Genomic DNA, 13612 nt, shown 5'->3' on the forward strand with positions numbered 1-13612 from the left:
GCTTGCTTGAGTGCAAACAAGGTATGGGAACTTTCTCTTCTTTCATTGGTTAACTTAGGTCTTGTAAGTGGCCAAGATCACAAAGGCAGTGTGCATTAGGTGCTCCTAACTTTAAGGTTGGCATTCTACCCACTCTAGTTCACTGCTCTAGTGGAGGGTCATGGTTTGACCCCAAGAAGTATATGATCAGCCAACCAGAAGATGGGAAGATGAGCTCCATCCTAGCCTCCCCATAACAGCTAATCACAAAGCTTGTTCTCAACACAGCTACCACCCAACACTCCACAGCAAGGATGGAAATGGACCTTTGGATGAAAATCTGAATGCTCACAAATAAGTACTCAGTAAACATTTATTAAGTGCTTAATATGCAAGTTGTGCTAAGTGCTAGAGATACAAACAAAGATAAAAGACAAACCCTGCTCTCAAGGAGCAATCTCAACAAAAACCTCTACCTTTACTGCTGATAATCTGGTCAGCACACGGCAAGGGCACTTTCTCCCTTGTACTAATCCCATAAGTGATTCATAACACAATTTTTTTTAAAAAATTCAATCCTTAGGGCCATAATAATCAGTAAACACACAAAGTAGGGGTCACCTCTATTTTTAAGTTTCCAAAAAGAGAATTCACAAAGGGAAATCAATGCATGACATGACAAAGTGCAAGAATTCATAATAAGAGTGAAGTTAATAAACAAATAAAAGAGAAACAAAACCTCCAAAATAGGTTTAAAAAAAAACAATATCAAAAGAAATAAATAGTGATTAAAATAAATAAAAGTCAGTATAATTAATATGCTTTCCTTAAGGTTTGTATTTATAAATTGAACTTCATACTTACATTAAGTTTGAAATTTTAGCAAGAGTTTTTTAACTTGACAATGCCAACCTTAAGTCTTAAGTTATCTGCCATAGTCAAACACGCACATGAGTTCCACCTTGGTTGAACACAACCAAGTACAGAGTTGTTGGAACTGAACTGAAATGTACTGAATTTCTGTGGCAAATTGTTTTTATTCATTTAACTTTCTCATGATCTTTACACAAATCCTGTATTTAATAGGACTATGCTGTCAAAACTAGAACCCAAATTGAATCCAAGAGTCTATAACTCCATTTCTTAGAGGGAGTAAATATTAACAGGCAAGTTGGTAATTTTTTTAAAGAAAGTCTTCTCTTTGTATATATAATCTAACATCTTGAAATAAGGATATTTCTATAAAACCATGTGCATTTTCACAAACTATTTCCACAGAGTACCTTCAGAGCTACCCATCAGTTTTTCTTATCCCCTAAAAAAGTTAAGATGAGATCCATAAAATTGATATACCCGTTCCACGTTCATGAGCAATCTGATTGATCCTTCCCCGAACACAGTCAAGAGAAATGGAGATCATTGTACCATTGTGAACTTCAAAAGAAGAACAGAGGCTCACACTGGTCCACATGCTTCCCTCTGGCATCTGACCTCCAATTTGCTGCGCAATTGCTGCTGGGTGTGTCTGATCCTGAATCAACTGATTTAAGGTAACCTTGATCACATTACATGAATGGATCAACTTTAGGTTAAAAGCAACATTGGCAACTCCCTTCTCTGTAAAAATGAAATACCTCTGAGCAAACTGTCCAGAAGAAACTAGCTGTATCTGTTTCTCATTGGATGTGATAAGTTTGAAATCCAAAAATTTGTTCCTGACAGCTCCAGTAGGCAGGCCTGTAGTGGAAACAGTGGCTGAAAGAGCAGTAGAAACTGCAGATGGGATCCAGATGAGGCTAAATGTACTCACGCCCAAGCTGTCCCCAAAGTAGCGAACACTACACTGGGCTGGCGAGAAAATCTCAAAGTTAATCTGATCTCCAGCCTGGACTCTGGTTGCCCCAGAGGCAGACAGAGAAGTATCTCGGTAATTTACTCCAGATTTGAACGTGTTCATCAGTTCTACGTTGGTACCATTCCTGCCGACGTAGGAAATCAAGGAAAAGCCTTCTCGAACACAAGTGTGACCCATGGAGTACAGTGCCTGGAGGAAAACAAACTTAATGACACCAGCTTCGGTGAACCTTATCCCTCTTCCATCGTGAGATAAGCTTATCATGTACGGGTCAGAAATAGAATTAATTTTAAATGTTGGGCGGTAGCTGGTCTGGTAATGCATAGCTGTGGACATCTGTGCACTCATGGCCACCGCCCCCGTGTCATGGGACAACCAGAACAAGCTGAGCGCTTTGTGGAGGTCATACACATTTAAATCTTTGCTTTGGTTGCAGAACTGATTCGGGCTTCTCAAGAACACGGCCAGGGTCTGGCTTGGCTCCACTTCGGCAGCACTACTTAAGCTCGCGCTCTGGAAATACTTTCCTTCTGGCTGTTCGATGCGAACTCCGCTGAGCTCAGACCCCTGCTCGCTGCTGTTTGACTTGAGGGAGAGCTGGAGAAAGTTCCTACAGTTGTGCTTCACAGCGAAGTTGAGGTCAACCCAGAGTAACCCATGCTGCCTGAAGACGAGCTTGTTGTCCTCAACGAAGGCGATATCGAATTTCATCTTCCCTTTTAACTTAAGATTTAAGCCAGGATAGACCTGAACAGAGGCAGACTTTGCTGAGGGCAGCTGGAGATCTGCAGCCCAAGACTTGGTGAGCTGGGTTTCACTGGCTGCGGAGCAAACGGTGTCAATGATTGCAGAGCAGGGGAGAGCCACCATTCCATCTTCACACTCCCGACAAGCCTGGCATTCTTGCACTTCCCTATTGAAGAAATAACCATCCCCGCAAAACCCTAGAGAGGCCTCCTTCTCCGCAATGCCCAGACATCGGAAGCCACCTGTTCGGAAGGGAAACAGTGCTGACTTGGGGAATATTTTTTAATGACCTATAGTTTGGAAAATGCAAGTTCAGAATTTTAACTATTGAAATGCCCTATCAAAATAAAGCCTTTAAGTGAGAAGTGAAAAAAGTACACTGAGAGTGTGATCTTTTCTGCAGAAAACTTTTTAAGGATTCTCATTTAAACCACAATACATTTTAGCTCCCTCTACTATGGGATTCTGAGCAATGTTTGCTAAAAACTAATTCCCCAAAGGTTCCATATAGGATAATATAAAGCTTCCTTGGTAGGTAGCAAGTCTTTCACGAGTGCTGTATTTAAGTAAAGGCGAGGTAATCATCAATCAATTAACAAGTATTAAGTACTTATTATGTGCTAGGCAATCTGATAAGCCCTGGGGATACCAGTATCAAGAATGAAACACCCCTACTTACAAATAAGCTTCATTCCGTCAAGGGGAAAAGGTTGGTCTAGAACCTCCAGGATCCCTTCCAACAATAAGATTTGATAATGCTAAATTAAATAAAGATAACGCCATGTTATATTGTTCATATATGTGGGTTTGTATGTGAGTCCAGCCTAGACTTCTAACAGATTAGGGAAGAGAGTCATTAGTTACATATTGACTAGAACTTGAAGGAAACATAAAACCACTTAAATCTCATACGGACAACCAAATAAAAAAATTTAAATGTCTCTTGAATAAATTAACTGAGGATAAAGTACTTTCAGTTTTCTCTTTTTTTATTAGTGTCTAACTTCATCATATTGTAAAATGAAGTATTAGGTAAAGGCCTAATTTTTCTTAGTGAAAGCACATGGGACACTGAAGACTCAATTAGGTGACTCAAAAGACTCATTTGTCTTTAGTCACTCATTCTGTTAAAAAAAAAAAACTCAGAAGCCAGAGGCCAAGATTTCAATTCCAAGCACAGAAGCAATGTAGTATTTTCCTCAAGAAGCCCCCAAAGACAAAGCAGAGGGTAAGAACCACAAGACAGTGTCATGGAAACATTTTCTATTTTTTTTTTCTAATTGAAGAATTGAGGGCAGAAGCATCTGGAGTCATAGTCTGACAAGAGATATCAGAGCTTCCTTAACCTGATAACGACCCCACCATAATTCAGTACAAAAGATATTCATGTCCCTTTCTCTGTTTTTCATTCATTAATTTCTATTTTCACTCATAGTGATGGGGTGCTTGGGTGCTTGTGTTTGGGTGCTTGTATTTGGACCCCAAATTCTCCCTAGCCTCAGAAACACTACCCCTGACAGTTTCTCCTCAGCCCAAGGACACCGTGCCTAGCAATTACTCATGACTGGGCCCCAGCAAGACCCTTATCTCTTTCCCTGGTGCAGTTCCAAACAGCACCTGAAGGAATTATTGGTTTGAACTGGCTTTGCACTGGGTCATAAAGACATTCTTACCCACTGGACTACTTATACTACCACCCTACCTCATTATCTACATCCTGGGCTCCTCATTAACTGTATTCTAGACTTAAGACATATGTATACTCCCTACATCTATCTTGTCAAACAAGACACTGACTGGTGGCAGACTGGACAACTCTCAGTTACCCCTGAACTCTAGTTAACTCAGTGACATAGCAGGCCTAAAACCACCCTCCATGTGGCCCCCCTTGTGGGCTTTTCCCAGTGAACTCTAGGTAAAACACCTGCTCAGTAGGTACCATTACTTTTCCCCCTATAACCTCAGGATCCTCTTTTCTTATTCTGACAAACGAGCAAAATAGTGAAAAGTAGAAAATGTTTAGCTGCTGAACGAGACAAATCCTCACTCAAATATTACATAAAGAGGAGAATAGGGATAGGGGAAAGAGAAAGTGGGAGACAGAGACAGAGAGAGACACAGAGAGAAAAACAAAGGAGGAGGGAAGGAGAGACAGCCTTGTGAACCATAAATACTAATTTTTTCTTCTCACAAAGTCTTGTTCAAACTCTAAATCCGTAGCAGTAAATTTCAATGAAGCTTTCTAATTCCATACCAAATAAACCTAAGTTTTCTTCCCTGGGTGTTTAAGTATTAGAAGTTGATTCAATTCAAAAAGTATTTTTTGATTCCCTACTACATGCAAGGTACTTCAGATATAAAGACAAAACAAAAAAAAAAGGTCCCCTTGAGGAGCTTATAGTCTACAAAAGATTGTGAATAGCCTACTGAGTTGATCTCTAAACTGAGCTGATTAGGCAATAGGATGCCCTTCTCCAAATACAAATATCTAAACCTCCAACTATATCCATTGCTGGGGAATCTTAAGGCCCTTATGTTGGCAAAAAAGGAAATCACAAAATCAAACGGACCTCAAGTTATGGATTAGTTTATTCTTCTATTTTAGAAATAATTTAGTAAATAATCCATTACACGTGGCTACCTTTTTTTCTATAAAATCCTCCAATATCTTATTCCAACATTTTACTGATTTTGGTAAACGAAGTTCTACCTTATACCCAACCAAGCAATTTCTCACTTTAATTGAATTCTTTTCCCCCTACTGCCATCTTTTTTTTTAGTGGACCTGTGCTTTCATCATTTTAAGGAACCCAGGTGAGGAACTTCCCCAACTAATGCAAACTGGCACCGACTCTGCTAATTAACAGAATTAGAGAACTGCTTGGGAGACTGAGAGAGGAGAAGTGATGCGTTCAGGGTCAGTGTGGGTTTGAAGCAGGACTTCATTTCAGCTGAGGAATGTGCTTTGCAAACCTTAAAGCACCATATAAATTCAAGTCATTCTCATTCAGTCTTCTTAGACAGAGAGAACACAGAACAACACCCTCCCCATAGAAACTCTTCATGCATTTGGAGATAATAATCAAGTGACTTCATGACCTTCCCTTCCCCAAGTTCCTCTAACCATAACTGCAAACTCGCGCCCTGTTTTCTTCATGAAGCAACAGTGTGGGAGGAGAGCTTCCTTTTCACAGAAGATTTCAAGGGGCAGCTAGATGGCCAGTGGATAGAGCACCAGTCCCAGAATTAGGAGGACCTGAGTTCATATCCAGCCTAAGACACATAATACTTACTAGCTGTGTGACCCTGGAGAAGTCCCTTAACCCCAAATGTCTCACCAAAAAAAAAAATTTTTAAAAACCAATAAAAAGGAAGATTTCATGTGTTTTCCCCACAATAAATGGAAGTCAGCTGCATGATTATGAAAAGGAAAAAAAAAATGGAGGTCTGGGCTCTCCTTGATCATGACAGTATGGGGATGGGCCTGGGGGAGAGAAGAGGAGGAGGAAAGAGATGGGGTGGGGGAGAGAGAAACTGAGACAAACAGGAGACAGAGAAAGGCAGATAGATAGAGAGTGACAAAGAGATAAATACATACATATAAGTTTGTGTATAAACGATTTATATGTACATATAGTTTACAAATGTGTATACATACACACAATATTGAAAGGCAATGTGGTATAGAAGATAGAGACAGGAGCTAAGAAGATGCGAATTCAGGTCCTACTTCTGACACAAACTGGCTGTGTGACCCTGAACAAGTCACTGTCAGCACTCTGGTATACTCTCTGAACTCCACATTCGGTGCATGGTACAACTGTCCAAGACCATAAATCGCAGAGAAGGCATCCACCTGCATTAGAAGAAGGAATTTCCTCACCTAGAGGCTCCCACTTCATTGAAATTACAGGTGCAGGGCCTGTCTACTATTACAGGTATGTATCCATATGCATATGCCCATATGTACATACAAAAAAAATTATACATAGAAAAGTATATACACCGGGTGTCCCTCTTTAAGCTATTTAAGCCTATATGTGTTCATTGCTAGTAGGAATAACTTTGTCCTTTGTACTTTTGTCTCCAGTGCTTATCAAAGTGTCTGGAACATAACAGGCACTTAATAAATGCTCGTTGATTGATTGATTGATGGGTAGTCAACCTTTAAGCTATTCAAGCTTAAACCTGCACTAGGACTTTTGGGACACCTCATAGCAATGTATCCATCCATGTATAAAAGAAGACAGTAATCTCTATCGACAGCAATGAAGAAGAGGAATGGTATAAGCCATCAAAAAGTCCAAACAATCTTAAAATCATTTTGATTTTGGCTCAGGAAGGCACTGCAGGACTTGTCAGCACCAAGTTTGCCTCCTTAATTATATTTTACTTGGGATAATATTAAAATTACTTCACATTCCCTGAAGACACACATGATGATGGTTGAAGGAAGACTCCCACAAGGATACATAGTAGCTATGAGAAGGCAATTTGGGATCACAATTTCCCGCAGCAAATCCCCAAAGCAGATCATTCACACACAATCAAGAGGGTTTAAAATGTCTAATGCTAATCTGAAAATACCTGTTATTTTCCAGTCTGTCATACACAGAGATATATGCAAAGGAAATACAGTCCACAGAAGGTTACCTGGGGTGTTCAGACATTTTATTCTTTCACCACAAATATTCGGAGATTCAACGCATTCATCCCTGTCCTGCAAAATAAAATAATCTCATTTTGTAAATATAATAATACATATTAAAAAATACCATTTTATAAATATGACCAAATATGAATGCTGGATAGAAATACTTTATAATGTTGATTCACTTTTAAAACAAGCTTGTTTTTAAAAAAGCATATAATTTTGTTATTGAATTACAGCAAGATAAAGAAATTTAAAACCGAAAACTATATTCCTTAGTTATGTTTTGTTTACACATCCAGTAATGGAGCATTTATACAGGGTGTCCCAAAGTCTTAGTGCAGTCTTCTGTTATTTAAAACTTAAGATTTAAAATTAAAACTTAAAATTCTATTATTAGAAATATAAAACTTAAAATTATTTTATATCAGAAATTTATACTTGGAATTTATTCTGGAAATTTATGTCTGGAGTTCATACTTGAAATTTATTCTGGAAATTTATATTTAGAATTTATATCTGGCAATTTAAATTTGTAAAAAGGTTTTTTTTTCCAAGCAGGACCTACAACAAATTGCCAGCAAGGCAACAAATATGGACTTACTAAGGAACTGTATGTCAGCTATTCAAAGACCATGCTAAGAACCAGGAGGACAATATACAAAATGACCATAATCATGTAAAATGAAAACAACACTAGAATACATCACACACCAGAATAAATGCAATGACCAATCTTGGTTTTCGAGGACCAACGATGAGACACACACACTCCCCTCCTCTTGGTACAAGGGTGAAAGAGTATGGGTACGGAACATTGGATTACACTGTCAGATACAGTTGCTGTATTGGTTTTTCTGTTAGAACAAAGGGTTCTAAGGTGATAAGAGGTATTGGAAAGCGACTTCAATTGAATTTGAGTAAAATTTCCCAATGCCTTACAAAATTCTTGAAAAATGTCACTAATTCTAATCTATAAAAGTGTAACATTTTACCTGACAGATTCGGTCAGTGTTTGCAGAACATTCAGCCATTTGAAAAAAGCCAGCAGGGCAAAGAGTGCATTTTTCACACTGAGAGGGTGTCTTCTGGAAATTGCAAAATTCATCACTTGCACAAAGGCCACAGTCCAGTGAAGTTTCTCCAGCATCAATCATTTTTGCGTCAACTCCAACCTTATGCACAGAGTATGACTTCTGCAGATGATTTCTGACCTGGTTTTGAAGTCCTTGAAGATGAGTTTGAAAGTAATGCTGGATGTCTTCCTGCAAATTCTGGAACGACATCTGTTTCACTGTGTCAAAAAGCATGCTGTACTGGGCCTTAATGAGATTCATTTGCTCATACATTTTCTTCTGTTGTTCTAGGATTTCTGTTTGCTGGCTAATCAACATGTTCTGTTGCTCAGTGAGTTTGTGCTGCAAATCAGCAATTACTTTCTGCTGGCTTTTTAGCATCTCAACAAATTTTTCTTGTCCTTTAGCAAGCTGCAGTTGTAGGATAAGTGCATCTTCAGAAGGAACCTCATTTTCTCCTGTAACACAGCCCAAAAAATGACTACATCTCCCATGGTTTTGCTCTTAATTTTCTGTTTAGTATAAATAACATTAAAATGCTAAGTTGCCACAATGCAATGTAATATTAATGCAAAATGCTGATTATTTTAACGATCAGACATCTTTGTTTGGAGCCCTAGAAGTTGGATGAAAAATCTTATACATTACATTACAAACACAATCTTTGTACAGCAACACAAATCCTAGGTTGTCTTCCTTTATTCTGCTGTGTAACCCTTGAATTATTTATTGAAGGCTCAAAACCAGGGCCGGGGAACCTGCGGCCCTCTAGGTCCTCAAGTGGGGCCCTTTGACTGAATCCACACTTCACCGTGTGAACAGGACAAACAAATTTGAGGAGCTAGAGGGCCATCTGTGGCGTTGGGGCTGCAGGTTCCCCACCCCTGCTCAAAACTAACCAATATTTTAGAAGTCCAAATAGTAAGCTCTGGCATACAAAACACAGACAAATAACAGCAACAGAAGAAGCAACATGGTATAATGGAAAGAGCCCCAGACAAGGAACTGAAAGACGTCACCTACATTTGACTACAGCCTTGAGCAAATAAATCACTTCACTGCGCTGAGTCTCAACATCCTTATCTATAAATTGCAAAGAATAATATCCATGCTTTCTTCACTGGATAAATGCGACCTTCTTATTGACATAATTTTTGTGGAAGGCAGGCCCATGGCTTGATGCACAGTGCGGTATAGTCTGTGGTTACTCAATTGATATCAACTAACTTTGGTTAGTTCAGTCATGTCTGACTCTTTGTGACTCCATTTGGGGTTTTCTGGGCAAAGATACTGGAGTGGTTTGCCATTTCCTTCTCCAGTTCATCTTACAGATGAGGACACTGAGAGAAACCAGAGTCAGACAGTTAGCAAGTGTCTGAGGCTGGATTTGAACTCAGGTCTTCCTGACCCTAAGCCTGGCACTCTATCCACTGGACCACCTACCTGCCCCAATCAACTGATTAGTCAGGTTATGTTATGGAAGCAGCATAGAAGACTACAGAACTGTGGGGCGAAACGACCTAAGCTCTTCTACCACCTACTAGGCTCTGGGGCTTTGTATCCCTCTTCTCCCCACCCCCACCCCTTAGAATGTAAGCTCTTTTCAAACTGATGCTATTCTCATTTTTGTCTCTGTATCCCCAACATCTAGTACAGTGCCTAGCATATAGTAAGTACTTAAATGCCCATTGAATTAAATCCCCTTCTGGGGCTAACTCTCAATGGTTTTGTATAAGGTTACATAGCTAGACATTAGTCTTTTTCTCCAGGGGAATGGGCTAAGCCTGTTCAGTATACCACAGTTCCCTCCACTGCCACCATACCCCACCTGTGCTCCTAGTTACCCCATTATTTACCTATGTGCTAGATCATCAATGCTTTGATGTCTATAACAAAAAAAAGCAAACTAGACACTCAAATGGAGTAAAATTAGCCTTTGTTCAGAAATATATTGTCTCTGTACCTACAGGCCAGTCAGCCAGGGAGTCCTAATCTCCCTCAACAAAGCATGAGATCTGCGGCCTGACCACAGAGTTGTCCTGAGTGAAAAAAAAAAATGAGGTTTGTGGTGGAAATTTCTTTTAAACTTAATTATAATTAAGGACTCCCTTGGTATGAACACTGTTTTCAAAAATAAATACAAATAAGAGAGTGCGTTTGCCAGGAGCATTTCTCCAAATCCTTTTATCTTTACATAGCACTGTAACATTCTGGTCAAATTAATTTTCTGGAACACCCCTTTTTCTTTTCCCCTTAATAAGGCATCTAAGCTCCTTCATTTGAGCAAAACCATTGCAGATCACGGCAATTACTGCCTAGAACAAATCCCAGCCCATTTTAATTAATCCAGGGGAAAAAGATGCCCAAAGATTGTTCAAATTAATTTTTTTCTGGATTTAGAAGCATAATCTAATAATGTCTGTTCACTTTTACTTTCCAGAGTTCTATATTCAAATCCAATTAAGTTCTTCCATGCTCCCCAAAAAGAATTTTCATGCTGGAAGGATTCTTAAGCATTACTTATTCCAACTCCATCATTCTAGAAATGATGGTGCTGGCAAAGAAAGGTTTAATGGATTTGCTCAGAGCACTTAGTTATTTAGGGGCTGGACCAGAATTAGAACTCATATCTCCCAGATCAGTCTAGTGCTCTCAAACCGCTTTCCCCCATTATTAAAACAAGTTCACTGGTTAAAAATCAGATTGTTGTTCAGTTGTGTCCAAGTGAACCCCATACGGAGTTTTCTTGGCAAAGATACTGGAGTGGTTTGCCATTTCTTTCTCCAGTGGATTAAGGTGAACAGAGGTTAAGTGACTTGCCTGCCCACCTCAACTATGTGTTAATAATAGCTAGCATTTATATAGCACCTACTTTGTGGCAGGCACTGTGTTAAGGGCTTTATAAATATCATCTCATTTGAGGAGCTATCACCCCCACTTAACAATGGCAAAAGAAGGTTAAGCGATTCGTCCAAGGTCACACAGCTAGTGTCTAAGGTCATATTTGAACTCAGGTCTTCTTAGCTCCAGGCACAGCACTAGATACACCCAGCCACCTGACTGCCTCCAAAAATAGGTTTAAAAAAGAAAATAATGTTTAATGGCAATTCTGGGTTCTAGTCCCATTGCCTTAGTCGGCTTCAGACAGCAGATCTTAAACTGTAAAAAAGGTTATAACTTTTTCATGTTTCTCAATGGAGTATTCTACAATTTATACTTAAAAAAATACCAGAAATTGAAAGCCTAGAACATACATGTTCATAGGTTATATAAGAAAATAAATATTTGAAAGAGGTTGTACATAATTGAACATAATAATAAAATTAAGACGTAAGGCAGTAGTAACCAAAAACTATTAAAAATAATAATATAATTTACATAGCTCTTCACTTACATTATCTTATCTGATGCTTAAAGCAACCCTGTGAGGTAAGTTCAACAAATATTCTCCCCATCTTACAAATGAGAAAACTAGGATTCAGAAAGGTCAATGATTTGCTCATGGCACCCACCTATTGAGCAGCTTGGTGGCACAGTGGATAGAGAGGTCTCGCCTGGAGTCAGAAATTCTGGGTTCAATTGCAATCTCGGCCACTAGCTGTGTGACATCGGACAAATCACTTCATCTCCTCTTTTGCCACCTTTCCTCAACTGTAAAATGGGAGTGATAGCTCCTCAAAGGAGATGATATTTATAAAGCACTTAACACAATGCCTAGCACATAGTAGGTGCTACATAAATTATTACCATGTAGTTAAGGTGGCAGATTTTGGGGGGGGGGCGGGGTCCTGATCTGTAATTTCATCTGTGCAGTGCAGTCCCAGTGAAGGGCCTCTTTCAACCAAAGCAGATAGGCAATGTGTATTCAGCAATATACATTCTTACAAAAATTGTCTAGAGCATTAAAAGATTAATTAACTCGCCCAGCGTCACACAGCTACCTGACTCTGAAGTAGCTTTCTCTCCCCGTCACCATTTTATGCCTCAGGGAGCACAGATTAGGGGTTCTATATTGTGATTCTAGTTTTACAGAAGGGGAAACTGAGCCCTCTTAAGAATGTAAGTGACGTCTCCGGAGTCAGACGAAGAGAAGTGAAGGCAATTCCACCAGGACAGCGGTCTCCCTCTCCCCCCAACCCACCTGGCCTGATGTCGCAGGTGAGCTGCACGCCAAGGCCTGCGCCCCCCAGCTCAGGGGCAGGGTGGGCCAGCTCAGGGGACACCTCCCCGATGAACTGAGCGGCTCGCTCCGTCACCCGGAGCAGGGTGGGCTCTCCCGGTCCCAGCCCGGGCCTGGCGCCCGCGCAGCCTTCACCCTGCTGCTGGAGGGCAGGGGCCCGGCCTCCGGCTCGGTGTTTCTGGCGCGCCAGCCTCAACGGGGGCAGCCTGCACTCTAGGCCCTTGCAGTCCCGGGAGCCGGGGTCCGTGGCGTTGGGAGCCCCGGCGTTGGGAGCCCCGACGGCGGCGGCACAGTCGGCTCCCGGGGCGCACGGGGCCGTCGGCTCCAGGGCGCCCCTGGCGGCGACTCGCTCCAGCGCCTGCGGCTTGGGGTCTGCGGCGGCGACCCGGGGCTGGCCCCAGGAAGCAGAAGAGGAGCCTGGGGCCGGGGCCGGCTGCACTGGCTGCTTGACCTGGACTTGGCTGCGGCCTGCCGAGGCGCTGTGCAGGAAGGAGCGCGACGGCCGGCCGGCTCTCCCCGGGCAGCGGGCTGCCCCCGGCTGCAGGCACGGGGCTTTGGGCTGCGGAGGCTCGGCGTCCCCTCCGCCGCCGTCGCACGCAGGACCCAGGCACAGGTCCGCGCCGCCCCCTCCTAGCAACAGAAAGCACAGGCCCAGGTAGCCGTAACAGCCCCCGCGGGCGCCGCCCCCGGGCCAGCCCCGCCGCACCTCCCGCATGGTGGGCACCTGAAAGAGCAAACAGAGAGAGGATGGACGGATCAATGGCCCGAGAGCCCGCGGGCCGCGCGGTCTGTAGATAGGCTTCCCCAACACTCACCCAGAGCCCCCTTCCAGCTGTTGGCCTCGCCTTAAGGAAGGACCAAGGTTTCGCAAAGAAAGCCTTCAAAACGGTTCTGGCCCCCAGTGCTGTCCGCCCAGTTATTCAAGGAGCTGGCTAGAAGTTGGGCGCGAGGCACCGGGCTGAAGAAATCCCAGGGTAGTTGTAAGCCCCTTGCAACATCTGGAGATGTACCTTCTGCCCAACTCCACTATCCAGGCCAGGGTGGCGTTCCCTCCAGCGTCATCCCTTTGCCCCCATGCTCACCCCAAACCTAGGAACTTCTGGTGGCCCGATGCTAACTTCATT

At 42.0% G+C, this 13612-nt stretch overlaps 1 protein-coding gene across 1 annotated transcript; it reads right to left on the bottom strand.

The window, feature by feature from the left end:
• Nucleotides 1–338: 338 nt before the first annotated feature.
• LOC110202190 (uncharacterized) lies at nt 339–13261 on the bottom strand. Its single transcript, XM_020978229.2, has 4 exons — nt 12450–13261; nt 8228–8766; nt 7235–7301; nt 339–2823 (listed from the first exon to the last, which is right to left on the bottom strand). Exons 1-4 carry the CDS (start codon nt 13201–13203, stop codon nt 1304–1306), a joined length of 2880 nt encoding a protein of 959 aa, XP_020833888.1. The 5' UTR covers nt 13204–13261; the 3' UTR covers nt 339–1303.
• Nucleotides 13262–13612: the final 351 nt, after the last annotated feature.

The sequence above is a fragment of the Phascolarctos cinereus genome, unplaced genomic scaffold, assembly GCF_003287225.1.
Source record: "Phascolarctos cinereus isolate Bilbo 61053 unplaced genomic scaffold, phaCin_HiC Scaffold_1;HRSCAF=81, whole genome shotgun sequence".
Classification (NCBI taxonomy): Eukaryota; Metazoa; Chordata; class Mammalia; order Diprotodontia; family Phascolarctidae; genus Phascolarctos; species Phascolarctos cinereus.

What these genes read in the sequence shown, in the direction of transcription:
- LOC110202190 (XM_020978229.2), bottom strand. Translation starts at nt 13,203, where the DNA reads ATGCGGGAGGTGCGGCGGGGCTGGCCCGGGGGCGGCGCCCGCGGGGGC. An exon ending in CACCTGCGACATCAGGCCAG is followed by an intron (nt 8,767 to 12,449) that starts GTGGGTTGGGGG and finishes GCTGTGTTACAG; the next exon opens with GAGAAAATGAGGTTCCTTCT. An exon ending in ACACTGACCGAATCTGTCAG is followed by an intron (nt 7,302 to 8,227) that starts GTAAAATGTTAC and finishes TTTATTTTGCAG; the next exon opens with GACAGGGATGAATGCGTTGA.